The sequence below is a fragment of the Cataglyphis hispanica genome, chromosome 1 (genome assembly GCF_021464435.1).
Source record: "Cataglyphis hispanica isolate Lineage 1 chromosome 1, ULB_Chis1_1.0, whole genome shotgun sequence".
In the NCBI taxonomy this organism is placed as follows: Eukaryota; Metazoa; Arthropoda; class Insecta; order Hymenoptera; family Formicidae; genus Cataglyphis; species Cataglyphis hispanica.
The window spans coordinates 11,748,028-11,760,575 of NC_065954.1; the positions used below are offsets into that span (position 1 = coordinate 11,748,028).

The following is a 12,548-nucleotide window of genomic DNA, read 5'->3' on the forward strand; positions in this document are numbered from 1 at the left end:
ATAACTTTAAAAAAAAAATTTTAAAGTACAATTTTTGGTAAAAAAAAATGAAGATAAAAATTTTTATTTTAATACTTAATAATATTGTATTAATATTATAAAAAAATAAAGTATTTATCAAGTCGTTGGGCTGCAAAATTTAAAAATGATCATTTTCGAGAGCTCAAACGGATCCTGTCTCCTTAAATAAAATTAATTAATTGTGAAATACAAAATAAAATATAAAAGATTCTTTTCTTTTTTAAGAGTTTAATTTTTTTTTAATTTAATTTTTTTAAGAATTTAATATTCATTGAGATATATAATATTCAAAGATATGAATTTTTAATTATAAAGGTATATTTGCACATAAAAAAATTTGGTTCAAATTCTGTTTTACAGAATAAACCCTTTTTATTTTTATATATTCCTTATAGAGATTTCATATATTATTGCTATATGTTATTTCATATATTATATGCTGATTACAAATGAAACAGTTGTCAATTTTCGCTAATCACTTTGAAATATTTTTCGAAAAATTGTCCTAAAAGTTAGGAAAATAATGTTATCTAATTCTTATTTGTTTATATTATGTGAATCATAATAAATAAAATTTTCATACAACTTAAAAAATTAAAATTTGATCGAAAACAATTGATTTAGCTTTGTTTTTTACATAGGATATTTTTTTACAATTGTTAAGTAAATTATGAATTATCCAATCGAGAAACACGTGGACTCTTGATTCTTCTTTTCTATCAGCGTCTTAGTCGTCGTAATTTCACATATACTCTTCAAGAAAGGCTGTTACTTACATTAGTTCATCATAGATTAGCCGTTATGTTAAAGTAATGTTGTTTAGGCTGAGGTTTTTAGTTGAGACCCAGTGCCTGATATTACAAACTAGAGACTGGTCGAACAATCTCGAGATTAAGACTCGAACAAGCTCCATGCTCTCGTAAATATCGTATTAGTTTTGAGTAATTTATATTTTATATATACTTTGTATTTATGATATAAATATTAAAAATTGATATTTATTAAGTAATTTTTTTTCGTGCTTTCCATAAAACACGAAAATTGTTATATTAATAAATTGCGTCATATATATAAATCTATTTATTGTGTTACGCACGATTTCTCTAGTAACAAATATTAATAATTTACCGAAGTTTATACCTTAAAAACTATATATGTATAAAAGAGTATGTAATTGTTCGAGTTCTTTCTCTCTATATGAACTCTTGAAACCTCACAGTGTGTGCTTACCTATATTTTATTATTAGATAGTAAAAATTGCCAAATAATGACAATAAATTAATCATAGGTGATATTTTAAAACAGGAGAGAAGGATAACGTTAAGTACGTTGCATTCTGTAATTAAAATAAAAGACTTGCATATTGTTTAAGATATATAAGTGTCACTCCTACATATGCATATGTATCTGGCATGCACATAATCCTATCTGGCGTGCACTTAATTCGATAAATTAACGAGACTTTATCACCGTACTTGACATAGAGAAATATTATGATATTATGTCTATTAATAATTATAAAAGATTTTCAGCAGAAATGACAGAGACAATAATTATGGTAAAACGTATTTAATATTAAAGACTTAGAGAGAGAGAGAGAGAGAGAGAGAGAGAGAGAGAGAGAGAGAAAGGAAATATACAGAAAAACTGAACATATTTAAGATAAATGTACATTTACTTATTTCGGCAATTCGACATATCTATCACAAGTGTACTACTAATTTTATCTTCAAAATTTACTTTTTCTGCATCATTTTCTATATATTAAGATAATATTTTATTTATAAAATGAATATCTTAAAAGATATTTTGCAAATAAGAAATTGAATAGACCTCAAAGATGCTTTTTACACACATGTATTTCGCACATAACAGCGTATTTTTAGAATATTATTAATTGCATACACATATTTCTTTCTAGATACAAATTATTGCGACTGTCATTTATGTATGTATAAAAGATTCAATGAAAAAAGGTAACAAATGTAATTACATTTGTATACAAAATGCGTATTAAATATAAAATTGTACTGTAATTATTGACCACAATGCTTACATGTGAACAAGTCATGGCGCTAAACTGACGAACAGATTAATTTAATTTGTAAATTAAAGCGATGGTTGACTATATAATGAATGTATAGATTTACATCTAGACTGAGAGGTTTTATAGTTGTTTCGTTAAAAGTTTTATTAATTATGCAGTGCACAAAATATCAAAGCGATTATGTAAATTCGTTAAATGCTTATGTGTAGTTGACTTACCACATTGAAAATATACTGCGTAAGTTGGTGACTAGAATTAATCGAATAATATATCGAAATGTATAGTTGTAAAAAATTGTGTTTAAAGAATTTAAAGGAACATGCATTATACGTAGAAGATGCCACCTAATTTAAATATAGGATATTTCAAGTAGCGCATATTTTCTGCCGATCACAAATTGATTGTCAAAATTTAAATTTTAACAAAAATCTTAAATTCATTATTTTTATACTTTAATTTTCAATATCAAATCGATGTTAAAATTTTCTTGCAATAAAAAAATTCACTTTAAGAATAATAAAATTTATATTCTATCTACAATTTCATTTCCAGCTTTTTATAATGCAAAAAATCGTAAATAATTAAATTAAGGGGTCTGACCACCCTGACCGCTCGAAAAATGAGCTTATTTTTAAAAATCTGTAAATTCAAAAGTATAAAACAAAATTTATTTATTTTTGGCCACATAGTATATTAGGGTTATAGAAGAATGTCTCTTATAAGTTTTAACAAAAAATATTTTAAAATGACGGCGCTGCAACTGTTGCCATGGAGGTCCACGCGCGTAGCTGGCGGTAAGTTTATCTCAGTTATAATAAATCTGAAAAAAAAAAATTTTTGCTTATTTGTGAATAGTGTGGCTACATTGTAGCGTAAGGATTTTTTTTCTATTAATGGGGAAATAACGGTAAACCGGAGGAAAAAAAATCGTATTTTTCATAGAAATTTGACAAGAAAAAAATTAATAAAAAAATAATTAATCAATTCATCGCAAAAATCATACGCTACATTGTAGCTCACTATTCACGAATAAGCAAATTTTTTTTTCCAGGTTTATTATAACTAAGATAAACTTACCGCCAGCTGCGCGCGTGGACCTCCACGGCAACAGTTGCAGCGTCGCCGATTTGGAATATTTTTTGTTAAAATTTATAAGAGACTTTATTAAAACCCTAATTTATTACGTGGCCAAAAATAAATAAATTTTGTCTTATACTTTCAAATTTACAAATTTTTAAAAATAAGCCTATTTGTCGAGCAGTCAGAGTGGTCAGACCCCTTAAAATAAATACTAAATAAAATAAATACTAAATATATTAAATACTAAATATATTAAATTTTATTTCTAATATTTCTGTTTTTCTAAATTTTATTTCCGTGATATAAAGAAAATGTGCAATACTGACAGTTTCTATATACGTATATTACATATTATAGTGAACGTTCCATACGTGCATGTACACTCTCTACTGGATTATATTTTATTTTTAAATATAATGTATGTCTCTCATCAAAATATTTTATATTTCCCTTCCCCTCTCCATACCCCCTTCCCACGCAACAATTTATGATTTAACGAATTAAGCATAGAATTTTATGTAGTAATCTTTAGTACTCAAATGCAATATCACCAACTAAATGAATCACAAAAGTTATATAAATTCCATACAAAAAATTAAATATGTAATCTTTGCTTTTTTTATTTAACAAATATTATTTTCTCCGATAAATTAATACTTAAAAAATATGGAGGATAGGAATATTTGTGATTCAGGGATATTATGGAATCTGAAAGAGCATGAAACTTCTGCTCGAGAGTTTTATTTAATCTGCATAAATTTATTTACATTCTGCTAATATAATTTACGACGCCGCGTAATTTTTAAGAATATATATATAAATATATATATATATATATATATATATATATATATATATATATAGATGATAAAGTTATATATTATTTATAAAATCATCTTGTACCTATATATTCTAATATCTATATATCTATATCTCGCATTATTTACAACATCAATTAAAAAAGCTGACTTGTGTGTGTACATTCCCTTTGCAGATATATACAGCATTCTTTTTTATGTATACTCAAAACAAATTATCGATTGTGCTATTAGAATACATAATTTCTACACTCTCTTTGAAGAATATATGCAAGGTAATAAACCCTTTTTATAATTTGTATCTCATCAATGTATCTCAAACAGGAACGATTTCCTCTGTCTCTTTTTATTTGTCATTATTTTATAACTACCTCGAGTTTATTTTATTCGATATAACAATCCTGTAACAAAACTTTTTCGCATTGCTATTGCAGTTAGCAATGACAAATCTCATAAAGAGATTTTTGTTACTCCTTGACATGAAGTTAAAAATAACAAAACTTACGCAAATTTATATAAAATTTCTATGAAAGCGTCAATCTAAAAACTCTGTTCGCATTTTGATTATTGTACTGTAACATGTTGTAAAAACAATGTATATAAATATATATATATATATATATATATATATATATATATATATATATATATCGACAAGTGAGCGGAATAAATTACAACGATTCAAAAAAATATCTTGTTTTCGTATGCGATTATTAAAATCGCACTTATAACAAAAGACTCAAGACAATGTTTATTGTATTACTGGAGCATATAATTATATACAAACTCTATACTCATTATCTTTCTATATAAAATCGGGAACATATAATTGCAGATATATTTCATCGTACGTTAAAATATTCCATAAGCAAATTACTCACCTTATACTTCAACTATATTATATTGCGCAAGTCCGTGCTCTCAATACACAAGTAAATTACTTACCCTACATTGCAGCTACTAGCGCAAATCCATGTTCCCGGTTAAAAGAAAAGAATGTATTGGTCAAACGCCATTGGAAGTAGGCGTGCTGTTTACTGGTGCTCGTAATAAATCATGATATTGTAACAGAGCCTCCCGCAAGGATCTAGACACTTGTCCGGAAGTAGTCGCGATGGTGCATTCCACTAAGCATGGGTATAATCCGATCAGCTGCTCCCACACTGATCTTTCGACTAAAACATAAACAATCGTTCGTTGAATACAAATAATAGAATGTTAAAAAATATTACTTATATACATTAGAAAATAAAATTATGTACCTTTATTTGGTGGCGCTTTTTTGAGCGACACTACAAGAGTAGCAACGGCTTTAAGAACAAATGATATCTCCGACAATCTGTATCTAGAAAAAGTTTCTATAATAAATACTTAAAATAAGCATTTTAGATATAAAATATATTTTTGAGACAAAAGACGCGTATATTTATTAAAATAAAGTAAAATTATTTCCAATTTATTGATAAGCTTATACTGTTACCTAGGCAAGGGGCACTTTCCGCTCCGCCTTTCGCTCTCGATGTACCGTCGCAGTACTTCTTGGAATCTATGCAAAAGAGCTGTGACCGCCAATCGCCCAGCAATACCACCCTCGTCATTCTCCGAGCTACTTTTAGGATTATTTTCTGTGTCATTATTTAATCCATCCAATAAAGAAAACTGTAGCAGAGTTTCGAAACAAGTTTTCGCAAACTCTTCCCGCAATTTCGTCTCTGCACCATTCTCTGTGGAAAAAAAAGCGATTTTTTCACGTTAAACAAATATATTTCATATATATATATGTGTGTGTGTGTGTGTGTGTGTGTGTGTGTGTGTGTGTGTGTGTGTGTGCGCGCGTGCGTGTGTGTGTGTGTGCGCGCGCGCGCGCGCGTGTGTGTGTGCGTGTGCGTGTGTGTGTGTATTATAAGATATTTATATATTATAAGTACCAATATTCGCCGCTGTGGTGGCTGAATGTATAGAACCTTTATTTAAAAGCATAACGACTCTTAATATAAATTGATGAGGTATATGTTGAGAATGTGGTAATACTTCGTCCCTCAATAATTCCATAACTTGACAGTCCACCGCCTCGTCGGCTTGAATTTCTTCAACTCCTCGTTCTACGTTCAATACACTGCAATTAACCAAACAAAATCCGTTTTTGACAAACTTTTCAAAATAATCAAACAAAGAAAAGTCGCGCTAAATTCATCAGAATTTACCTTTTAGGGAATAGGAAATCGTCCAGTGTACTTGCGAGTTCCAGCCACATACTCTGGAACTGTTCAGGATACTTTCTGGCAAGTGGCAGACCAGTATGCAGAACAGCTAAAAGACTGGTCACAGCTAACTTCCATGTAGTCGCAGATGGGCATGCATATTTCATGGATAACGGCACATGCAGCGCTTCCACGATATGCTTCAACACCTGGCCATCAATCACGGCCATCTCATGTGCAGTCTTCTGATATAAACTCACGACCATCGACAGAGCCTTTTCACCAAACGGAACGTAATTCATCGTGACCCAATCGGCAGATACGCCTCTAATCTGAGAGATGTGTTTTGTTGGTATTTTACCGTATGTCGGAGCCTCGCACGCCAGCTTCGAGAAACTCAATAACTGAAGGAATATCATTACAATCATCGTGCGTAAATTATCCGGACCGTTTAATGCTTCCTTTTGCAGGAGCTCCATAGAATGCAATACTTCGTCTTGCAAGTGAGTGAGAACTACATCGGGCACCGATGGCAATATGTATGGCGTCGATTCGCCATGCACTGGAACGGCCACTGCATTCTTCAGTACAATGCACAATTTTTGCAAATCCGGACCGGTAAATTTGTTTCTAATATGTTGAAAGACGCCTGGGAATATATGCATCAGCGCGGTCAGGAATGCCTGCGATGGTACGTAAGGCTCGGTGTCGCCTTCCTGCGGTGGTGCGGTGCTCTCCATTCCAATATTGAGCCACACACGCCAAGTCACTGTCCACAAACCTACCGAATCATTCGATTGAATCATCTCGGTATTATCGCTTCCCTTCGGTTGAAAGAGGATCTCTTGAAAGGATTTCAACGCCGCTAGGGATACCTCGTTATTCTTGCTAAGCGCGGAATTTTCAATAAATTCCAAAAGTAATGACCACGCTCTAGGAAAATCCCCCAACATTTGCAATAGTTGACGTTTTGTGTTGAATACTCTGGCCACGCCGCTCAATGTTAAAACTTGCGTTTCCGCCCACTGTTTTTGCGCTGTATTTCTACTATGATGAATAAGTATGTTTCCACTAGTGTCGACCTTTTCGTTACTAGCTGAATTCGATAAACTTCTCACTTTATCTAATAGCGGGAACAATACTTGCCAGAGCACCGCTTGCCATGTAGGTTGATGCAAAAGACTACCATGCGCGGATATCGTGGAGAATAAAGTTTGACTTGCTGACTTGCGCACAGCAGGTCGCGAATCAACGCATAAATCTCCTAATCTTGCATACAGACACATCCAGAGTTTATCAAATGGCGGCATGTTCGTTGTACCAGGAAAATCGGGAAATACCGATGACGAATCTCCGCGCAAGCAAACACACAATTTTTCTTGATTTTGATAAAAGTAGTCGCTTATATTCCACATTAGACCGACGGCTGTGAGCGAAATATTTAGTTCTTGCGTCTGCGATCCAAATTTAGCGGCTGTGTCGACGCATAGCGGAAGACATCGCCAAGGCATTACCGGTAAAAAATCCGTTACAACTAGCTGCAAACATTGAAAAGCTATGCGTACCAAAGCTTCCCCATGATGATCAGAAACTGCCCCTATAATACCGAGAACTAAAGGCCAGCCGTGATATAACGTCTCTCCGGCACCATGGAGCACTTGTAGAACACACTCCAATTGTCGTTGCCTAACATCTCCGTGACGCACAGACGATAACTCGGATAATGGCCCCAATAATAACGTTTGCAACTTCTGGTTATCACGAAGTGGTTGCGGATATTTATGCTGAAGAGCCATCTTGACAAGATATGTAATTGCTTCCACGCCCCATTCTCTCATGCGAATATGCGGATGCTGACAAACTTCTAGTAAATGATTCGTTAATGGTCTCCAGAGTACTTCTACTCGTGGTAAATTTACTAAACCTGTCTCTAACAGTTTAGCAACAGCAAATAACGAAGGCTCGCGATTAGAATACGCCAATTCCATAGCTTCGTGACTCAGTTTGCACAAAGCATCTATCAAATGATGCAGAGCGACATCATCCAGATGCTGACTGCTCTCGAATAACCTACTAAGCATGGCACTGAGTACCGGTAAATCTGCCATAACCGCGTTCGTCAATACGGCATTCGGATCAGCTGCTGTTCTTCCTGCTTTTAACGATCCTCCAGTCGAAGGTTTTAGACCAAGTATCCAAACGAGATGTTGAAGAGTGGTGAGTACTAAATGCCATGCACTACCGAGTATGCTACCGTGACAATGAGCCAACGATAACAACGCACGCATGCACTGCAGATTCTTTGCAGTCAACATGACGGGACCTTGATGAGCACCTAAGTATAATCAATATGATAAAAGTCATTAATCAGCAGAAAAAGCGAAATATATGCTTAATTTCTGGCGTGTATACGTGACATATTATCCTACCGATTGGTAAAGACGCCGTCGGTAGCGGTGTACCAACAGCAACTACTTGTTGCCTGTAATCGGGCTCGCCCATTGTTAAATTGTATGCAGCGGAATCCTGCTGTCTTATTGTTGGTATCCCTTGAGGTGCGTTGTATAATACAGTTAAGGCATAATGAGGCGGCAGCGAGGCCTTACATATCGCAGTTATGAAAGCATCACGCGGCGGTTGCAAATCCAATTGTCCGCAAAGAGACGCAAACATTTGGATTGCTTTCAGGACATTCTCCGTCGCTGATTCATCGGTGCTACAAGATACATCCATTATTTCTGATTTTTTGCGTACAACGTAAGATTTACATAAAGCTACCTGGTTGCTACCTGGCATCTATTAATGGGCTAAGAGCTGCCAGTAAACCGCACCAACTAGAATTTATTAATTGTACATGAAGCTTCCGTTCGGATTCACTTGGTTGATAGGTCTGACCTTCAGTACTATCATCCTTCGACCCATTTATGGCTAGCGCGATCGATCTTATGATGTCTAGTAGGCATGCATAGGCTATACTGATTCCATAACCGATAGGTATTTGCGGTGGTTCGACCTTGTCCAGCATTTCCAAACTAAAATAACTATTGTGTTACCGTCTCGATTCTTGAAATTTTATCAAAAATCTTATGAAGAAGTATAATAATATAATAAGGCTTACTAAGTTGGTTTAGCTTGTCCACTTGTAAATGTTGCTACTACTGGTAACCAAATACCACGCGAATAAAAACCAGGCTGAGGCGAAACGCCAGGTCCAATAGGCATACCTGTGAACAATGGTGAACCTGTGCTTTGAGGCATGGCTGTACTTGTTGCTGTAAAAGAATAAAAAATGAAACCATATACATATATTTTGTGTGTAAATCCTTTGAAATAAGCCAAAATATTAGAAATGTAGCAGATAACGCTATTAATTTTATAGTTGTTAAACATAAATATAATGCAACATATCTGTACCTGTCTGACTCATTATCTGTGGATTCACAAAGAGGCTATGTACATAAGCACCTAAGCTACTGACAATATCTTGAAAAATATTTGTAGCATGTGGCTTCAAATCATAGCATTCACAGAAGTTTGTCAGTAAGTCTGCTTGCACTGTCATTTTGTGCAGAACTTCCAATGCTAAAGCTCTTTGCCAGGTAGGTTTATCAGGATCCAGAAACTTTACAATTAACGATAAGAATATTTCACATTCTGTTACCTAAAACATTAGAAACATTCTCACTTTTTAAATTACATTAATATTACATTCACATATGTCACAGTGTAAAATCTGATATATTTACCAGCAAGGAATGATATTTCTGTATCAAAATTGATACAACTCGCAAAAGCCTCATACTAATAGGAAAATAAGGTTTGTCTAAAGGCGTAGCTTGTTGCAAAGATGCTGGTACTGAGTTACGATACTTGATGTTAGGCGAAAACAGTTTTATCACAAGTGCGCATACTCTTTCTTTCAGCAAGAAGCTAAATTCTGGATGCTAAAAATTATATGTTTATAGCTTTTATATATATACATATATATATATATATATATATATATATACATATATATATATAAAGTTCTATAAACAATCTTTAAAATAATTTTGTATTCTTATTAAAAAAAGATAAATCTCAAACTTTTTACTTATATCTTATAACTAATACCTTAAAAAAAACTGATGAAAAATTGGTTAAAACTGATTCTAATAATTCCAAGCCAAAAGTTCTGGTCATTTCAGTAATGCCTATCAACCAGTATGGTTGATCAGCATTTACTAATTGCACTAGATCCTAAAACAAAATTTATATAATATAGTTAATATATACAAATAGATAATTATATTCTAACTTCCCAGATAATTATATTCTAACTTCACAGATAGTTACAAAAGATAATATGCATTATTATATTTTATACATAATTACATAAAAATTATGATTAGAATGAAAATTACCTGAAACATTAAGTATGCATCTGCAGCACAAGGGCCAAGACCTTTAGGTGCTTGATTTGTTGGAATTTTCAGTTCTTCTAAATTAATTTCCTCAGAGTCAGGTTGATCAGAACTTTGTTCGTCTTCAGCAACTACTCTTTCAAATACCAAAGACACTAACTGTCTTACGGTAGCGCCAGCTGTATTTATCGTTGTACAGTCTTTTGTAAAGTGTAACCGGAAACAAAGCACCAAGTTCTGGAAAAATATAATCTTAAGTAAAAAAAATATTTAAAACATATTTAAAACTAAAAAAATATTTAGAACATTTTATTAAAAAAAGTAAAAACAAATATTCAGATGTAGATAAATCCTCACTCTTGCAAGAGTATCTCCATGTACTACAGCATTACTCGTAAGTAATAGAGTTACAGTCTGCAAAACTTTAACTTCTTCTATACCAGATTCCATTAGCAACCATAAGGTATCTGTAATGTATCGAGCACCTTTCTGATCTACTGCTTGTTGAGTTATTAGTCTCTGCATCATGCCTAAGCAAAACTGAAAAAGAAAAACAAATGTATTTAAAATGAAAAATTTTATTCTTTTGATATATATATATATATATATATATATATATATATATATATATATATACATAACTATTATAAAGACAAGATATGAATTTTAATACCTTGATAATTTTTATATCCTTGCTCTCACAACCCTGAACTAAAGGATAAAGTATTTGATTTACAATATAATATATAGGTGTCCCTGGATTATTTGACGCTGTCCTCAACTTTGCAATTCCTTCCTCACATGACTGTAATACATAGCATAAAAATCTCTAAATTCAAGCAGTAATAAATTCCCTTTTGTATACAAAGGATTGCTCCTTCATTAATAATTCTATACTAAACAAGAATAGAAACAGCGTAATATTACTATTAAAATTTACACTTATTGATGCAAATTTAACTACTAGTTCTCTAAATTCAGTGCAAACCTCCTGTAGAAACTATATAATTTCGAAATTTATAATTTATATAAAAAGATACACTTTAAGCAAAATCAAAATCAGAATTTTTATTTTCAGTATATAATTTAAGTTGATTTCACATCTCTGCGTACCTCCTTGATCTGTGGATACTTCTTTTTGGTCTCCGAGGCAAGTACCTTAAGGTCCGACTGTAAAGTCTCCAAAAACTTGGAGATGTTCTCCGGGTTACTACTAATAGCAGGGCTCGCCATCGTTGACGTGTTACCACTTTCTTAGTCCTAATTTGACACGACTTCTGAAACCATGACAGTTCACTGTCAAACCGAGACGCTAAGCGTCAATCGGCCGATACTTGAATTGACACTCTCCGTGATGCCGATCGTCGGCGTACAGACGATTTCGATGATCCATCGGAATCGTCTTCCTTTCGGAGTTGTCGCGCCCGCGGATCACATTGAAGGGCGGGTCGCCGCGGATGCCCATAAATGGCACAAGATTGCTGTTAAACGCGACGCCGACGTTATCTTGAAATCCAATAATTCACTCCAATTCACGATTCGCGTACTCAATACTATTGCAACCGAAGCGTAATTATTCGCGATGTCATACAATCTGTATAACTACGGTAGACACTCGATTGCAATACGATAGATACAAGATTTAATAGACACGTATGCAACGGTGCTGCCGCGCTGTGCGCTGTCAGCACGAAACAAGCTGCGTTTGCATGAATTTGACGCGCGTCAAATTACATAAATTTGAAAAGAGAATCGAAAAGGATGTATAAAAATGTTAATAAATGTAGAAAATGTAATATAATATAATGTACTGTAATACAATGCACTATAATATAACGTACTACAATGTAATTGTAATAATGTAATTGTGTATATATAAAAATATGAATGTAATTGACATAAAAAAGTAGTTTTCTTGCTATTATATATATATATATATATGTGTGTGTGTGTGTGTGTGTGTGTGTGTGTGTAGTAG

At 33.0% G+C, this 12,548-nt stretch overlaps 1 protein-coding gene across 2 annotated transcripts; it reads right to left on the reverse strand.

Moving 5' to 3' along the window:
* Window positions 1–4,038: 4,038 nt before the first annotated feature.
* Window positions 4,039–12,226, reverse strand: LOC126849426 (protein MON2 homolog). Of its 2 annotated transcripts, none has more exons than XM_050591241.1 (15): window positions 11,684–12,226; window positions 11,244–11,375; window positions 10,928–11,110; window positions 10,571–10,807; window positions 10,281–10,406; window positions 9,914–10,111; window positions 9,582–9,828; window positions 9,286–9,439; window positions 8,957–9,199; window positions 8,597–8,883; window positions 6,171–8,502; window positions 5,895–6,082; window positions 5,447–5,690; window positions 5,229–5,305; window positions 4,039–5,141 (listed from the first exon to the last, which is right to left on the reverse strand). In XM_050591241.1, the coding sequence occupies exons 1-15, from the start codon at window positions 11,801–11,803 to the stop codon at window positions 4,972–4,974; spliced, it is 4,938 nt and encodes a 1,645-aa protein (XP_050447198.1). In that variant the 5' UTR covers window positions 11,804–12,226; the 3' UTR covers window positions 4,039–4,971. The 2 variants fall into 2 exon arrangements, with proteins under 2 accessions (XP_050447198.1, XP_050447188.1); XM_050591231.1 differs by having other exon boundaries at window positions 5,229–5,311.
* Window positions 12,227–12,548: the final 322 nt, after the last annotated feature.